The 18,941-nt window shown below is 33.2% G+C and overlaps 1 protein-coding gene across 9 annotated transcripts in view; it reads right to left on the reverse strand.

Moving 5' to 3' along the window:
• Window positions 1–18,941, reverse strand: part of LOC129913052 (uncharacterized) — a 91,237-nt gene that overhangs the window by 35,544 nt on the left and 36,752 nt on the right. For all 9 annotated transcript variants that reach the window (XM_055991511.1, XM_055991460.1, XM_055991500.1 and 6 more), the window contains 3 exons: window positions 13,168–13,284; window positions 9,672–10,569; window positions 4,099–4,208 (listed from right to left, as the gene is read on the reverse strand). In XM_055991511.1, the coding sequence (XP_055847486.1) occupies window positions 4,099–4,208; window positions 9,672–10,569; window positions 13,168–13,284 (1,125 nt within the window). The remainder of the gene's footprint in view (window positions 1–4,098; window positions 4,209–9,671; window positions 10,570–13,167; window positions 13,285–18,941) is intronic.

Below are 18,941 nucleotides of genomic sequence, written 5' to 3' on the forward strand. Positions count from 1 at the left end.
AGCGTTGTGCAAATGTGCCCAATTGGGCCATTTGGCCCAAGAATTTATATTTTGGCCCCGTGCCCAGGGCCAACAGCAAATGGCCCCATTTAATGAAATTCTTTAATTAATACAGGCATTTTTACAAAATAAATTAGTTGTATTAACAATTTGATGATTTTTTAAGTAGTAATCGACTAAAGATCGATTGTCAAAATATTTTGCGAATGCATTCACTGAAGAGAAAGGACGACAAATGATATTTGTTTTCCTTTATCTTTATATCTAGTGTAAACCTGATTGATAAAGGCTTCTGAAGTATTCAGTCCACTGTTATTTTTATTTCATTGGGAAAAAGACTAAAATGATTTTAAAAAGTTTATGGCCAAAAAAAAAAACAAAAACATTTAATAAAATCCAAAATAAATTAAATATATTAGATTGTTAAGAACCAATTTTCCTGGCCTAGTTCGGTTGTTCGGAAGCCCCGGTTGTTCGATCTTTATGAAAACAAATTTGGGGACTTTATTTATATAGTTATATCTAACATAGAAGAAACAGTTTGGATCAAATAACTTATTCGGTCAAACCAATAGGCTGCGAGTTATAGATCAATTACAGTTTTCCAACATTGCGGAATTCGCCATTTGGTGATGAAATGATCCAAAGACCAGGGGTTAAGTTTTTCTATTACCTTCCTTTTATTAGACTATTATTATTTAGTGACCCTTTTTTGCGACCGTTTTGAGTTTCCCAACGGCAACACTGCTCAGCGTTACCGCTAAGCGACTTTAGTCGCTATAAGCGACCTTTTTGAAGCCTTAGCGACCAAGCGACGACTTTTTATTCAAAGCGACCTTTTCACCAATTTCTAGAAATTGTATTTCTTTTTACCTCTGAATATTTAGAGCTTCAATTTCTTTTTTCGTTACGAAAGTATTCTGAACTTGTTCAGAGCGCGAATAAAATAACTGAGCAGACCGAGTTGAATGCTGAACACAAGCATTTAGCAAGTGATATTGAAAAAAAGAATTTCAAACAAATAAAATAATGGTGCAAAAGTGCAGTAGTCGGTCTAGTTTTTTTTTTATTTTAATTTAAGTTTTAAATTTAATTTCTTGTTTCTGTAAAAGAAAATTTGAGGTAAATAGACAAATGTTCAGAGGCTATTCAGAGCGTGCTCCGAATGTTCTGGTTCTGTTCAGAGCTTTTTTCTGAATTGAAAAAGAAAAACGCCTACCCATAAACTCATCCATTTTACCTACCCACAACTTCAATTCAAACTCAAAGAACAAAAAGATGGAATTTTCAGTGAAATTGGAAAGGGAAAAAAATATATTGGGAAACTTGAAAGTCATTTTTCATTTAATATTTTATCATTGTTCAAATTAAATGTTTCATACTTCAAATCTTAACGGTCCAAGCGTAGCGTCGAACTAAATTTAAGTTCCTAAAATGAAGACTGTTTTTTTTTTTGTTTCTAATTTTGTTATTTTTTTGTTGTTAATAAAAACTTTGTTTCAAGACAACTTGAGTTTATTTTTCTATGTAAAAACATATGAAAACCGTTTAGTGACCTTCTTTTTTAAATAGCGAATTCTTCGACAAAAAGCTACTTTTTTTCAATTTTTTAGATTAGCGACTTTTTTAGCGACCTTTTAAAAATATAAACGGTAACGCTGACACTGCTTACTTGTATCTATAGACTATAGTACCTACTTATGTATGTATATATTTAGTTTGTGTTTAACTTATTAGAAAAAATAATTAAATAAACAAAATATACCTGGTTTATGTGCTTAGATATGTGTTTTAAAAAAAAATTTTTACATGAAAAATGAAATGGCCCCTAAAATGTTGAAATGGCCCCGAAAGTGGCCCCTTATATTTATTTTCCAAGAACAACGCTGGTGACCATTGCCTTAAGACGGTGACCCTACAATCCATTTTGGATTCGGGCCTCAACCAACAAGCTTCCAAACCCAACTTCTTCGAGTTTCGCACGCCAAGTTGATTGACGTCCCCGTGCGTCGACTTGAGTGTGCGACCTTTTACTAGGCCTTAATCTTAGATCTTAACGAAAAGGCTAGCAAAGTAATACAGCAGATTAGGGAAAATCTGAGAGTTGCTGGTTGGATCATTAGAAGCATGACTGATCCAACCTTTGAGCTTGAAGAGATGATGAAAAGGAGACAAGTGAGCATTTTGAGTGTCCAAGAAAGAAATGGTCATATACAGGAAAGAGGGTCCGTTTATCGAATATTAGGATTATGGTCTACGAAACAGATAGTTTTGTGTAAAGGTTATTGAGGCTATGAGAACAATAGTTCTGTAAGCCATAAAATTAGGTTTTGAGCTACGAGAGATTTAAGAAACGGGTTTTTAAAACAACACTTTTTTGAGTGCCATCTAGTTTTGAGTGTAGGAAGCTGCATAAATCTTTTTTTTGTATTATGATCATTTTTATCAAAAAAACAAAACCGACTTCCATGGATCAAAACTGGGTCTTATGGTTTTTCTCATAGTTTCTATAGCCAGAACTGAATGAAATTGAAATGGGACCACACTGCAGGCACCAGCTACTATTCTGCCCTTAACCTCGTAAAGCCCTAACTACATTTTTAATACTTCTGAGTTATAGTGGAAAACATAAAATCAAATATCTACCGCAATTTGCATATACCTAAAAATGAAAAAAATTTTAAAAATATTTGCAAATTTATGACTTATTTAAAGACCTAAGCTAAAAAAATAAATAAGAATAAATCAGAGACAATGCCCTAACTCCAAATATGCAAAAAATCAAAATTTTGTAGTTAGGGCCTTTACGAGATTATGGGTAGTATTGTTCTCATAGCCTCAATTCTTATCTGAAAAGTTTTATATTAATCTTTAACAGCTTTTCTCGTAAAATGTAGTTGAGTATGAACTAAGCGGATCGTTTTTCGCAAATCGAATTGGGAGTAGTTTATTGTTTTTTTGCTATTTTGTTGCTAATTAGTTACGGCAATTTTGATTTTGTTGCTCCGGTAGTTTTTGTTTTATAGGGTGCTTCGCCAAGTTTAGCGGAGCACCCTCGCTTGAATCGAATCCAAACTAGTTCCATACTTTGTTGCTAAGCAAAAAATCAAAAATCTCAAAGATTCATTGTGGTATCACAACGGACCAATCATGGTCTAAGTGTATCAGCTCTCCTCTTGAAAGCCACGTTAGCCTAACCTAACAAAGCTTGATAAAACCTACACATGTTACCGTACTCCTTTGCTTACACAATTTTAAAATCTAATAAAAATAGAGCAAAATCTACATCACAGTTGGTCTTGGTATTGACATGTTTGAAGAATTAGCTCTGAAAACTGCAGATCGAATGGTGTAGGCGGTATCATGCTACAGAAAGTGAAAGTGAACAATATGGAGCTGTATATATGACAGGTGCTACTCATGGTGGGAGGTACGGTAGTTAAGAAAACACTGGCGCTAAATTTTAAACGATTTTGTAAAATGCTAAAGCAATTTTAGTAAGTTACTAAGTTTAAGATCAAGTCGGCTTTTTGACTAAGTAACTTTTTAAAATGGCTTTAGCACTTTACTACTGTTTAGTCATTATCTTCACTCTGTCAATGCATTGTTAATATCAAAAACAAAAACAATGTGTCAGCGTGAGTGCCATTGTATCCGTCAACGCGTTGATAGCATTTTGGTTGACATTTGATTTGATTTTGACGTCAAAAAGTCAACGCATCCACCGATTTTGTTCAACGTGTAATTCTAGCTTGAGTTAACGTCTGAAACTGATTTTGTATATGTACTTTTTTTTTACTCTGAAAGTAAAATTGTCTCAGTGACAATTCTATTTAATATATTCAGATAAATCAATTATAAAGGGTCAGTATCATAATATAACAATTATTTAATCATTTAAATCCCAAGGAGAATATTTTTCGGTATAATTACTTTCCACTCAAATTATCACTGATGACTAAAAGGTAGTTAAAACCTATAAGCCCTCGCCCCCAATCCCCATTATAAACCCACTCACTGAAAGTACCTATCCTTTTTTTTTTTAACTAACAAAAATTCTTAAAATTGATTACTCATTATTATGAAATTCTTTCTCACCGTCTAGGCAACCGTTGCCACTTTTACCAAAAGTGCACAGGCATCTGGGGATTCCTTCATCATTGATATCACAAATTCCATCCAAACCACAATCCAAAGAGCATGATTCACTGTGAAATAAAAACAATTTTTTTTTTTAATAGTTTTAAATGATTTTAATGTGTTTAATTAATTGATCAGATTTAAAAATAAAGAAAATTAAAATACTTTAAATACCAAACCAATGTGTGAAATGAAGGTTTATTGGATTTTATAGGTAGTTTTTTTTTCGTTGTTAAAAAAGTCAGGCATAATAAATACACAATTTGATTACCTACTGTGAATTAAATTTTTCAATTGACTTCATTTTTAAGAAATTTTACAAACTTATAAGTTGTTACTACCTGTTGTTAAGCGTTTTCTTCGTGGAATTATTTCATGTTATGTATTAACTTTTCTTATATTTAATCGCTTGTAACTCTACAAGCAGTGAAATAAAAACAAATACACAGAATTAATTTTTAAGCCATTTTCAATGAAACGTTCATTAAAAAAATCAATACCTACATTATAATGCACAGATAAATGGTTTTCATCCACTTATAAATGGAGTAACACCTCTACCACCTCCAACAGGAATCTAAAATAGAATAATCGGTTTCGGTTTACGATTACAACCTGCCACTAAATGCAGACAAAATTTTATTTCAAAAAGGTATTAGCTAAAGGTTTAAAAATTTAAATATTTGCCACTTGTATTACGAGTCTAAACCACAAAATTGTAGTTGCAAAAAAAAGTTGGCTGTAGTTGGTTAAGAGGTAAAACGTAAAACCATTATGAAAGGCTGTCATTTTTTTTATCACTGACTGCAAAAATTTAAACATTTTTATATTTTTTTTTTCTACAAAGGTAAGCGTGGGGCTTACCTTCAATAGGTTAATATTGTATATTTTAACAATAAATATTTTTTTATGATGGGTTTAAAGGCCGCATTATTTGCCCAAACTAGTCATAAATAATGAATAGATGAATTTTATTGTTAAGGTCCAATATCAATCGATAAATGATTAAATTTTGGGAAAAAAGATGGAAATGTTATACCAACGACGCACGCGGGTAGTAGGTGTGCAAAAACTTGTTGTTACTCTACAAAAACAAGTAAAACACAAAAACAAAAAGGGTGTTTTTTTTAAAGATTTTTTTTTCAATCAACTTTTTCACACAGGACAAAATTTGATCGTTTAGCATTTAGTTTTTGGTGGCTTATTGGGATTGCATTTTAAGCTTTCCCTTTCAGTTTCAGCGCCTTTACCTTTCATCACAGCACAAAGGCAACCGGATTTGAATCTCGATTTTTTGTATTCAGCCCTGTAGTGAGTGTCACGTGGACCGGAATTTAAGAACCTATTGCAAGTTTCATCGGAAGGAAATTAGCATTTTCCGTTAAACTGGCTTTTTGACTTCCACCAAAATTTAAGTGAGCTGCTTGCCTCGCGAAACAATACGAAGTGTTTTCGCAAAGTGAAATTTAAATTTTCCGGGTGGAATCTGGTTCACGTGAAACTCGCAATAGGGCTGAATATGTTTTTCGGCGAACATATCGTCGCTTGAAAACAAATTGACTGTTGCCAACTTAATTCGGAACTAGTACGAGCGGTGCCTTAGTTAGTGGAGGGGTTGACATGGGACTCAAACACCAGAACGACTCAACGAACAAACCAAGCTGTGTCAATTTTTTAACTGTTCATATAAATGGTCCAACAACGGAACATAGATCGACCGACGAAAATACTCTTCCGGACCGCGTTCAAAATTTTCTCGGTTCCTCTGTTTTGCGATAATGTTGCAATTTCATCTTATTAGCAATTTCCATAACTGAAGCAAATATGCTTCCAAATGAATCTTCGTAAAGTAGTTCAGTGAATGGGAAAAAATCTGAAAAAGGTGTGCGTCAGCTTAGTTTGGATGCAGCATTGAAGAGGGGTTTCTTCAGAGTAAAAATCTCAATATAACTACAGTCAGTTACATAGATATTGGGCCAAATGCAAACAAAAAAAAACAAATATTTACAATAATATACTGATAGCTAATATAAGGTATAACCTATAAGGCTATTTTTTTCGATGAAATTAGTTTTGTGGTTTAATTGTGGCTTACATTTAGGCTTAACATTCAGAAATTAACCGTTGTTTTTACAAATACACTGCATATTGTACAATAAGAAAAATCGGATAAAATCAATTATTAGCCTCGAAAAACTTGGTTTAAATTATATGAAGAGGGTCAAAAACGGTATAACATAAAAGAGTTATTCAATAAAATGCTAAATTAAAAGTTAAACTGCCAAAACTCGATTTTGGACTTTTGGTCCAATAATTTTGTGGTGACTGTGATTGCGTTTAACAATTATTTCTTTTAGGAAAAAGTATATTTTGTTTGATTTTGCTTGTCGAAATAACGGTTTGAAGAATATACAAGTATCTATGCATTTTTTCAAAATATTTTATTCATTCCTTCTTAATTTTTTTCGACATTTAACTCAAGACAAAGATTTGGCCTAATAATTTTGTGAGTGACTGTATGTACCTATCTTAATTTCTGTCATGCCCAAGCCAAGCGGCAATAAAAGCGATTTTTGCCAAATTCACTGAGCCAAAAAACAACCACTTTGAATCAATGGAAAATAACTACATTTTCAGCCTTAAGTGGAAAATGATTGAATCAAAGTAGCGCACTTTAAATCTTAGTAGATATAAAAAAAATAAAACTGGCATCCGCTGGGGATCGAAACTGTTATAGCGGGTTGACAGGCTTGTGCTTTACCATTGTGTCATCTCACTTATAAAAATTAATGTGACAAACTGCAACTTATGTACCTAAGCATTTTAAGAAAATTAATGAATATGATTTTCACCATTGATTCAATGTAGAACGCATTAAATTTTGCTATGCGTTTTTTCTCTGGGAGTTAATCAAGTCAAAGCTTGTTTCTCTGTGTCCCGAAGAGCTTAGTGTTGGTGGTATGCAGTATTGTATAATATAAGACTCTGCTGGGTTCCCGGCCACAGTGATGTATTCGGCAACGAAAAAGCGGATGAGTTTTCAAGAAAGGGCTCAGTACTTGATCCCTCTCTCATAGACCATAACATCAGAATCCCACAATGTGAAGTAAAACGGAACATTGCCAACAATATTTTTCAAAAAAACCAATAAAAGATGGAACCTCCTAGAAACCTGTGGTAACACCAGGAAACTATGGCCGAATTACGACAAGAAAAAATCCAATAAGATCTTACTTCCTAATAAACCTTCCTTATGATCCCTTATATAGGCGTCTTAACGGGACACAACCTACTGGGCTACCACAAAAAGAAAATGGGGTATTGGGGCTTAGTACGGATGATCTATGTAGAGGCTGCGGCAACATGGAAAACACTACTCACTCCCTCTGTCCCTGCCCAGCACTTTGTCGCACTAGGAAAAAATGTTTTGGGAACTATCCGAACTCTCAGGTGATAGCCTACTGAACTTTGTAGAGTCCTCCAAGTGGCTCGACCAACCATAGGATACGGATACATAGGTTTACACTTTTTTCATGAAGTTACAATACTTCAGGGTATCACAAGAGATCTACATTGATCTAACCTAACCTAAGTTTTAACAATATGGCTCCAGCGCAGTGGTTTAACCTGTCACTAGGGCTGTAAAAGTAACGACAAAATGAGTACCCGCATGTATACGTTACTTTTGATACTAGTACCCGGTACCCGCATCAATAATATCGTTACTCGTTACTTTCGTATGTTTCGCATTTTTCGCATATTTCGTATGTTTCGTGTGTTTCGCATGTTTCGTTAATTTCGTTACTTTCGCATGCTTCGTGTGTTTCGTACATTGGTATGTATAAGGGTGTAAAAATTTTTTTTTTTGAAAAAAACCTTTCTATATTCTGAGGCATTTTAAGGTCATAAACATTAAAATTAGTTGCGGCATTCTCATGTAACAAGAGTTTAAAGGTACATAGCTACATATATTGAATTTTTTTCGTTTTTTTTTTTAATCAAACGTGGAAACTTTTTTGATTTTTTTCCAAATTTTTAGACAAAACTTGGGTAATTTTTTGTTTATATTCTTTCAGTAATCTTATCACAATTCTTTAGAGACCTTTATTTCAAAAGTGCAACGCGCAGATCTCGAAATATTAACACTTCAATGCAACCATGTCGAACAATTTTTCATTTATTTTTTCTATTGAGAGTGATTTTCAAACCTCGTTTTCTCTGCTTTTTTTTTGAACCGAAAATAAACTAATTTTTTGAAAAACCAAAAAACTTTTGTACATTCTTAAGCTAAATATCATTACCATTAACACCAAGGCCATAAACAGATTGGTTGCGTCCTGGATATACATATTTCGGCCAAATAGAGAAAATACAAAAACGTCTCTTTTGATATTTCTGTATAAATTATCGACAACACAATGATTATTGAACCTTGGCACTACTGTTTTACTGGTAGACCAGAATGATGTAGCTGTGGCTTGTGTCTTTTGTCGCTGTCAAAGTTAAAAAGTATGAAATTAGTATATTGGTGCCAGAATACGTAGCTGTGGCTGTGGCAAGGAAATTCGCTGTGGTACAAGTCGAGTCGAATTTTACTTCAAGCTACAAGCGGAATGACTTTTGACGGATCTAATGTGGTTACTCAGTTAAAATTATTTTTTTTTTCAAGGCAATTGACATTTTTGTACGCCACATAATTCTGTTCATCATTTCTACATTTTGAGCGAATTTATTTGACATCTTGTACCACGACGTTTTTCTTTGCTACAAGCGAATTTTCATTCTGTTCAACCAGTTAATCGAGACAAAAGTAAACTCCAGATAATTATCTGCAGTTAGCATTCTGACTATGGTTACGATACTGACACGAGATGCGAAATGCGACAAATTGAGTGTATCACTTCATTTCGTATCTCTTACATCGGATTTAGTATTGAAACTGGAATCGCGTCGTTACTCGTATGTTTCAGTACCCAGTAACGAAACATACGAGTAACGATACTGTTTAGAAAGTAACGTTTCGTTACTCGTTACTGAAGTGAATACCCGCATTTAGTAGCGAATACATACGATTTGCTGCAGCTCTACCTGTCACTTTAGCTCGACGAATTTACAGATAGACAAAATTGCCGGATCATTGTAATGTCCTGTCTGTTATTTCTATGTAGATTTTTTTGGGAACCCTTAACTTGCCCCAAAGTACCTGTTTATATTGTAAAATTAGCAATATTTTGTTGCTATTGCGCATTGCCAACAATAAAATATCGTAATTTGAAGACTAGTTAAAGTAGAATTTTCGATTATTACGTTAACATATTTACAATATTTTTTCAGTGTATCTAAGCAATTCCTTAAAACTTTTTTGGTATGATTTGATAACCCCACCATTCATATTGTTAAGGAACAATATCCAGTTAAAACGCTATAATAGCATTCAAGAAAGGAAGAATATTGGTTCAATGTCCTTTCGACAGAAAGTAATAACATAAATAAAAGTATACAAAGGAAACAAATTGAAAAGTATAACTTACACTGCCATTCTTGAGAGATTCCGTGAATTCGGTTTAATCTGCCTCGTCAGAGTTGAGGGTGCTTCACTATGCACTTTCATGGCTGATGATGATCCTTGACTGCCAGCTGTCACATTTTTGTTTTGCTCCCCCTGCTGTTGTTGTTGTTGTTCAGCCATCCTAAGGCTATCTGATTTCTTGGGCTGCGGTGTAGGAGGTTTCGTTGGCAAGAGCGATGTCGCTTGCACTTGATTGTACTCGTTTTGATATGTATTAGCATCGACTGGCCGCAAATTCAACTTATTATTATTGACATCGTCATAGACAGACATATCAAGTTTCGAGTAGTAGTCATCTTCTAACATATTGCTGCTGGCAATAGATGTGTCAAGTGTTTCCGTCAGCGCAGCATCTGAATTATTCTCCTTTGATGTAATTGATGATGATGATGATTTCGTTAGTTTATCGTTTAATCGATGCAACTCTGAGTGTTGCAGCTGATTTTGTTGCTGTTGCAGCCATTGGATGCGTTGACTTAGTTCGTTTGTCACTGAATCGGTGTACATGTCCAAGGAATTTGTAAGGTTTTTCGAATTTGAATTAGCGTTTTTGAATTCAGGTACAGGGTTTAAGTCTAATTGATCGTCGTTGAAACTAATGCTATCTGAAGATATGTAGTAATCTTTTGAATTGCTATCGATATACGAATTCGATTTTCGTTGACTTGTTGAGAGGTTTTCATTTTCAGTGCCTGTGATGAATTCATCGTATTCATCTGTTTCATCCTCTCCAGATGTAAGTATTTGGTTGCTCCCATTGACACCGTTTGCCAGTTTGGCACTAAACGAGGCACCTTTTTGGTATAGTACGTCCTCTTCTGATTTTGAGGGACTATCCGGTGGGAGTGTTGAATTGATTACTGTAAAATAAAATAAACAAATTAAAGGTTTAATTTAAAAAATCTAACCACATTTATAAGAGAACTTTCATATATACATATTCTATTTTAACTACAAGGTTGAATCTTGATTAATTAACGCAAAGTAACTCCTTAATATTTGCGTCATTAAATCTTCGCAGAGACTAGGGCATTTAAAGCTGAATTAATGTTTTTTTTTTTTTTTTGTTGAAAGAATTGAAAGAGGAAATGGACGAAACTATAAAACATCAGGACATACAGAAATGAAGATGTCGGTTTTAAATGGCTTTCGGTTTTTTGGGTTTTCGGTTGGCATTGTATAATAAAATGTAGGCACACAAGAATGACAAAGAAAAGAGGATTTGTTGCTCCCTTGATACAAAACTTGAAATGAATAATAGTTTGCTTTCAAGAAAATAAAAATCATGGCAAAGTCGTAAATATTTGGGCTAGCAAGTAGAAAATTGTTGTTTTATAAAAAATCAACGAATTGTAGAAAAAAAGCGTAGGAAAATTTGTTGATTTCATTAAATAATAACTTTTTGGTGCAACGATCTTATAAAGAAGCAAGGCATACAGAAATTTGAAAAGAATTGATAACTGTCGGAGCATTTCTTTTTTAAAATTAGGCTTTGCCAATTCTTCAAAGAAATAGAACCCCTAATTTTTTCAGGGGTTCTAGCCTAAGATTTGAAGAGTAGTTTTAAGCTCAAAACCTCTCATTTGACACTCCATAGCAGTAACCAATATTGCACACGGTTTACTTTTGATTTTTTTTTTTTAATTTAAAATAAAACATTTCAATACCAAAAAGAGTTTAAGAGCCGGCAACAGATTTCTTGCATGAGAGGTAACCGATTTATATTAATAGAGCAAGGAGGTCCACTTATAGCAACTTCGATTACAAAAACAATTACTTTTTAGATTTGAAACTAACAGTACCTATTTGAGTTTACTGTCACAATTATCCGTGGGATATTTTTCAAACTGAAAGTTGGTGAACTTTTGTTTTATAAACTCAAGAGTTGAGAAAAAAAAAAACAAATTTTCAACTTGTGTTTCATCTCTCGATTTGAAGTCAACTCTCAAGTTCGCCAACTTGAGCGATTGGACAGAAAGATGAGCGATGTGACGAAATATCAACATTATTTGAAATGAAAATCATCCTTAGACCGAGAGCTGGCAGCAGATTTCTTGCGCAAGAGGTAGAAAAGGTCAAGACGAAGAGGTAAAAGAGGGCTCATACTACTTCCTTTGCGAATTGCGAATGCCAAGGTTTAGCTAAAAGTATGAAAACAACTCTCGAGGAATACTTCTTCGACGAACTATAGATCACGTCTCATCTCAGACATTAAAAAAACATCATTCAATTTTTTGATAATTTCAGGATGGTTCAGGAAGGTGATTCCCGATACCTACACTTAAGAAAAATATAGTTGTGGTTTGTGGAAGACCGGCTTACTTTTGATTCTAAAAGAAATTATTTTATCAAATTTGACCACGTAAGTTATGTTAAGAAATAGTGTCCAAAAGTTCAAAAATATGAGGGGCAATAGTTTTGAAAACGTGTTGTGTGTGGAAAACGTTTTAAGGCTCTGAATACTGGTATAAAACGTTCATAAATAATAAATGAAAAAACTGAATTATTTTCTGGTCGATTTAAGCGTCTTAAGTCTTATAATATCATAAATTCACTTGTATTTTGCTAGGTTAAAATTTTAAGGAATTTATATTTTTGCTTAAAAAAAACTGTACGTTATTGGTAACAAATGAAATGCTATTCACTTGCCTTTTTTTATCTGGCGCGAAAATTTCAATAAGGGAATGAAAGGTCTAATATTATATAACCGAATTCTGATAAAGCTTGTTAAAATTTTTAAAGTTATGCCTAAGACAAAAACAGGCTTATTATCTAATATAATTTAAGGAAAAATGCCACGTTTAGTAAAATTGAATTGATAAAGCCCAATACCAGTTTGCACCTGAATCATCTTTTCTAAAATAAGCGAGTTTCCACTGCGAAGATTAAACAAAATTCAACCTTACTTCAAAGGTTGAATTTTCGTAAGGATATTTCATTTTTGTACATATGTCTCTCAAAGGCTGAGAAAAAAGTTTAAAAAGAAACAAATCTCGATTCCAATATGAACTCCTATATCAATGGGAAATAATGGACAAGTGCGATTTTGCCAATGGACAGGGACACCAAAAAACGTTAACCTTTACACTATGCTCTGATTTAGAAACTTTGTCAAGCGACAAGCGAGGGCTTGTTTTTGGTAAAAACGGTGATGTTTTTATAGAACCTTTTGAAATTTTTTTGTTACGTAAGAGCTGAGATTTTTAAATAAATTCATTAAAATTCCATAAATAACAAAAAAAAAAGTATTTTAATTGGAATTTTCCTCACTAAATTAGTTTGAGCATTAATTATATCACCAAGGTCTAAAAAAAAACAAAAGTTCCATATATTTTAGCTTAATTAGTCCTCCCTCTCTCCCTATGAGTGTGTCATTAGCAAAAAATTGCGTATATTGACGAAGTGTCGAATTTGAATAGATGCTTAATCTAAGGGAAACAACTTTTTTTTTCTCTTACCTTGACAGCTATAGCCATTTTTATTCAATTCGTATCCTTCTATGCAATCACATTCGTACATCCCATCATGTATTTCATAACAAAGTTGCTCACAAGGACTTGTGTGCCCACAATGACCTAAAAAAAAAAGTTTTATCATTAAAAGACTATAACATTAAAAAATAAAAAAAAGGATTGCTCTCAAAAAATATTATTATTCTTTAAATTTTCAACCTCAGCGAAAAAAAAATATAATATCTTCAGTCAAAAATAATAACAGCATTAAATGTAAAATTAGCATATATCTAACTAAAAAGAGGTAAACAGAAATTCTGTTTTGAAAACATTTTTCAAAACACATTTAATGTTTTAAGTTAAGAATTGAAGCAAATATTTCTAAGTTCTGAGAATACATAATTAAATTTTTGCCTTATTTCTTATAACAGAAATTCCTATCTGACTTTCTTGTCAACGATAACTGAACCGATTTCATAAGCTGCGTTCCTTTGGAAATATTTATCTACTTTTTAGTACTTAAAACTACTTTGATCTACTTTGCTATACTGAAAAAGTAGTTCAAAGCAGCTTTAAGTACTAAAAAGTAGATAAATATTTCCAAAGGAACGGAGCTATTGCAGTTAATTATTACTTGTAGGGTTTAAAGTATTATTAATCACATATAAGATTATCCCACGCCTCTCTCTCCCCCTCCTCCATAAGATCCCGCTCATATCCGAAAACTGTATGAGTTATTCAGTAACTGGGGTCCCCAGATATATTCCTCAAAATCGGAACAGCCAGCGGTTAAAATACTACAGCAACAAGCGGTTCTAATAGGAAGTAAATATAATGACTTTGAACAAGTATCTACTGCAATCTACATAGAAACTTATCGGAAGCATCCTTAACCACCAGAATAAATTGATGAATGATGACACCCCAAGAACGAAATCCCGCTTTTTGTCGCGTAGTGTCAAGCCGTGTCGCGGCCTTTTTATATAAAATCTATAGTACTATCATGAAAAAAAACAGCGCCACCAAAAAAGTAAGCTAGCGAACGAACTAAAAAATATGTCAAATTTCAAACAGAAATGTATATCTCATCTCCTTACTCCCATTATTAATTCGATCTAAGCGCCCTCGCGACCACTCAGGTAACGAACAAACTAAAAAATTGCACTTCATGATAGTACTATAGATTTTATATACAAAGGTCGCGGCTGACCGCGTAGCCGGCCGCGTTTTATTGTTATCTCAAGTCAAACTGTGTTTTGATTAGAAAAGAAAACACTACTGTGCATCAAAAATGTGTTAAAACTTAATAAGTAAGTTGTCGGTTCCTCTTTATTTTAGTCTCTTTGAATTTGTCTCCAAAAGGTCCATTAAGTTCATGTGTCGCGATTTTAAAAGCTGAAACACAATCACGCTTTGCCGTCGATTTTGACAACTGCGAAAAGTTCAACTATAGGAAATCTGTGTATCCTCACACAATGACGCTTTTCTTACGTACGCTTTTTTTGACAAACGTAAGGAAACGTAAGAAAGCGAGCAAAAGTTCAACCAGACTGAACTTTTGCTCGCTTTCTGACATTTAACAGACATAGTTACAGTCACCCACATTATTATTGCGCCAAATGTGAATAAAAAAAAATAAATTATTGCAAAACTATGTGTGTTTTTTAATTTCTCTATATAGATTTTGCACAAAAAAACGACATCGAGATATTTTAAATCAAAACAATTTACGTATTAAAAAAAAAATTTAATGATGTTTTAGACTGAGTATTATTGTTAAAAACAATATATTTTGATTGGTTTTGTTTTTATAACTATAGGATTAAAGAATAAACAAATTTCTATGCATTTTTTAAACACATTAATATCCTTTTTCATTTTTCCACAATTAAATCAAGATAAAGACTTGGCCCAATAATTTTGTGAGTGACTGTGTTTTTTTTATTGGACAGCAGATTTTATGTTGCAATCAGCTGTTCAAAGTCAAAGTGACAGAAGCGCGCTTTGAGGATTTCTCAACGTAACGCAACGAAGCGACGCCCTAAAGCGTGATTGTGTTTCAGCTTTAAAGTTGTCAATGTCTCGTTGTGTAGCGTCGTGTCGCATTGTGTCACGTTGCGTTGTGTTGCGTTGTGTCACGTCGTGTCGCGTTGTGTAGCGTCGTGTCGCATTGTGTTGCGTTGTGTCACGTCGTGTCGCTTTGTGTCGCGTCGTGTCGTGTCACATCATGTCAATTTGTGTCGCGACATTAACGTGCACGGTGCACCTCCCGGTTGGACCTTGAAAATCATGACTTGCGGAAATGAGATTTGTTTAAACCAGAGTTCTTAACCGTATTGTAATATTGTGTTGTACCTTCTATATTGGGTTATATGGAAGAAAAGAATAAAACAAAATTCAAAATTAAAAAAAATTTGTTTGCAGATTTTTAAGTAACCAATTATGTACCGATTTTGAAGAAAAAAAAAATCGAGGTTTTAGCATTTCGTTTGTTCTGAAAAAATTTTTTTTTGAAATTCGCGTACAACCAAAATTGATAGTCGGGCCCATGGTATAAAAAGACAAGGTATGATCATTAGAGCCGCCATCTTACAAAATGGGTTAATAAGGTTTTGACGTTTGGCATTTGGCAAAGTCAAAAGCAACAACAATTTCCAAGACAAATTTGTTTACAACAACAATTTCAATGGGCTGGGCTGTCAAAACCGTAAGTAGCCATAAGTTTTGACAGTTGTCGATACTGAGTTTTTTCTAATGATCATACCTTCTCTTTTTATACCATGAGTCGGGCCGACCGCACCCTCCCGATGGCAATTAAAGTCAGATAGAACTTATCTAGCAATTAAGCTTACTCGGAGTTAAGGCCGTGTGCGAATTGCGTTAAAATGTTGGTTAAAATTTCTACCACGATTAATATTTGACGTTTGGTTAAAAAAGGGATCAAATTTATTTTTTTGCTGTGCGAATTGGGTTAAAATGTATTAAATGGGACTTTTTTTTTTAGCAAAACCCAGTTGAAAATATATCAAGTTAAATATTCTAGTATGAAAATGTAAGAAATTCTCAATTTCACATATAATCCAGTCAAATAAGGGTTTAACCTCGGAATGAATGTTAGTAGAAATTTTTTTTGCTCAATATCTTCCTTTTGCCATTCTATAACATATCTCAAAAGTCTAGAAAAATCTCATGTCCGCTTGTCGCGATTTCAAGGTCAAGTCGCGAAATGGAGATTTTCAAAATTAGCAAAAATAGGCTATGGTATTATATACACATATGATACATGATTTCAAGGTATTTTTTAATGCTTATTCCAAAAAATCTAAAATCAAGACAATCTGACGTCTCTGGAAAAAGTTATACCTGTTTTTCATCTGTCAACTCATATTATTATAACAGTTGCAAACTTACTGCCGAAAAACCCTTAAAAGTTATGGTAGATGAACCAAATTTTGCATGAAGATTTTAGAATTCATCATTATTAAAAATCAAAACAATCTATTACAAATAATATATATAACTACGAAATAATGGTATTTTTTGATGGAGGGGCAAATTTTAGGATATGCACTAAAGAAGATTCTTGTTCATCTTAGGAATAAGTGCTAGTAGGCTAATTTTTTCATTTTAATCTTTGTTTGGATATTCTTTAACTACCCTCAAAAATCTAAAAAAATCTCATGTCCGCAAGTCCTGATTTTCTTGGTTTGAAAAAAGGGTGCAGATTTTAAAAAATTAATAAGAAAAGTTTAAATTTTTATATGTATACCAACATAGGCGACATGATTTAAAGGTATTTTTTAACACTTATTCCAACAAAACACACAAACAAGTCAACCTGACCATCCCTGAAAAGTAATGCACCTTATTCATGTTGATCTGACACAAATATCTAAAGTGTAGTTTTTCAATTTTTTAAAATCTGCACCTTATTTTCAAACCAAGAAAATTAGGACTTGCGGACATGAGATTTTTTTTAGATTTTTGAGGGTAGTTAAAGAATATCCAAACAAAGATTAAAATGAAAAAATTAGCCTATTAACACTTATTCCTAAGATGAACAAGAATCTTCTTTAGTGGATATCCTAAAATTTGCCCCTCCATCAAAAAATACCATTATTTCGTAGGTATATATATTTTTTGTAATGGATTGTTTTGATTTTTAATAATGATGGATTCTAAAATCTTCATGCAAAATTTGGTTCATCTACCATAACTTTTAAGGGTTTTTCGGCAGTAAGTTTGCAACTGTTATAATAATATGAGTTGACAGATGAAAAACAGGTATAACTTTTTCCAGAGACGTCAGATTGTCTTGATTTTAGATTTTTTGGAATTAGCATTAAAAAATACCTTGAAATCATGTATCATATGTGTATATAATACCATAGCCTATTTTTGCTAATTTTGAAAATCTCCATTTCGCGACTTGACCTTGAAATCGCGACAAGCGGACATGAGATTTTTCTAGACTTTTGAGATATGTTATAGAATGGCAAAAGGAAGATATTGAGCAAAAAAAATTTCTACTAACATTCATTCCGAGATTTACCCCTTTTTTCTCCTTATTTGACTGTATTAATACTTTTTTTTTTATTTTATCGATAAATTCTCATTTCATTATGATCAAAAAGAAATTTATTAATTCAGTCTTCTAACACTAATTCGTAGTTCACCAGCTGCCAACAAAATAGAAATATAAAAAATAAAAAACAAACAAACAATTAGTAGATTTTCAATTTTTCAAGATGAATATTAATTTCAGGAAGTACTTCGTATTAATACTTTTAACATTTCTTAAAATATCAACGCTTTATAACAAAAATAATTTCAAATCTATCTTGATCTTTCTATCTTGAGAAACGTCAAATTTTAACCACTAGTGTCAAATTTTACCCTGCTCCGCAGCTGGGTAAATTTTAACCCATTTTATTCACCATGCTAGTGTCAAATTTTAACCAAACGTCATATTTTAACCAACATTTTAACGCAATTCGCAAACGGCCAAAATAACGCAACCAAGCCACGCCCTAAACGAGTCGCAGATGAATCCAAAACGGAACCAAGACGCTCCCAAAACGCAGCCATGAAGCTTCCAAAACACTACCAGCACGCGTCCAAAACGCGTTCAAAACACGTCCAAGACGCTTCCAAAACGCGTCCGAGGCGCGTGCAAAACGCATCCAATGCGCGTCGTGTATCACCCCTTCCGAAAAACAAAAAATATAATTTTGTGCTTTACCATAACTAGGTCAAGAAGAGCCTTTACTTCCGTCCTACTTGCTACCATCGCTGCCCGCTACTCTTAATTTAACTCTAGTTTCGGTCCCGGAAAAAACAACATTTAATGTTGCCACCTTAGATTTTTATGATATTTAATACAGTCAAATAAGATGAAAAAAGGGGTAAACCTCGGAATGAATGCTAATAGAATTTTTTTTGCTCAATACCTTCGTTTTGGCGTTCTTATAACATACCTCAAAAGTCTAGAAAAATCTCATGTCCGCAAGTCGCGATTTTCAAGTTCAAAGCGCGAAATGGAGATTTTCAAAATTAGCAAAAATAAACGAGGGTATTATATACACATATGATACATGATTTCAAGGTATTTTTTAATGCAGATTCCAAGAAATCTAAAATCAAGGCAATCTGACGTCTCTGAAAGTTATATCTGTTTTTCATCGGTCAACCCATATTATTATAACATTTGCAATCTTACTACCGAAAAACCCTTAAAAGTTATGGTAGAGGAACCAAATTTTGTAGAAGTTGCCGTTGTG

This window comes from Episyrphus balteatus, chromosome 1 (assembly GCF_945859705.1).
Source record: "Episyrphus balteatus chromosome 1, idEpiBalt1.1, whole genome shotgun sequence".
Taxonomy (NCBI): Eukaryota; Metazoa; Arthropoda; class Insecta; order Diptera; family Syrphidae; genus Episyrphus; species Episyrphus balteatus.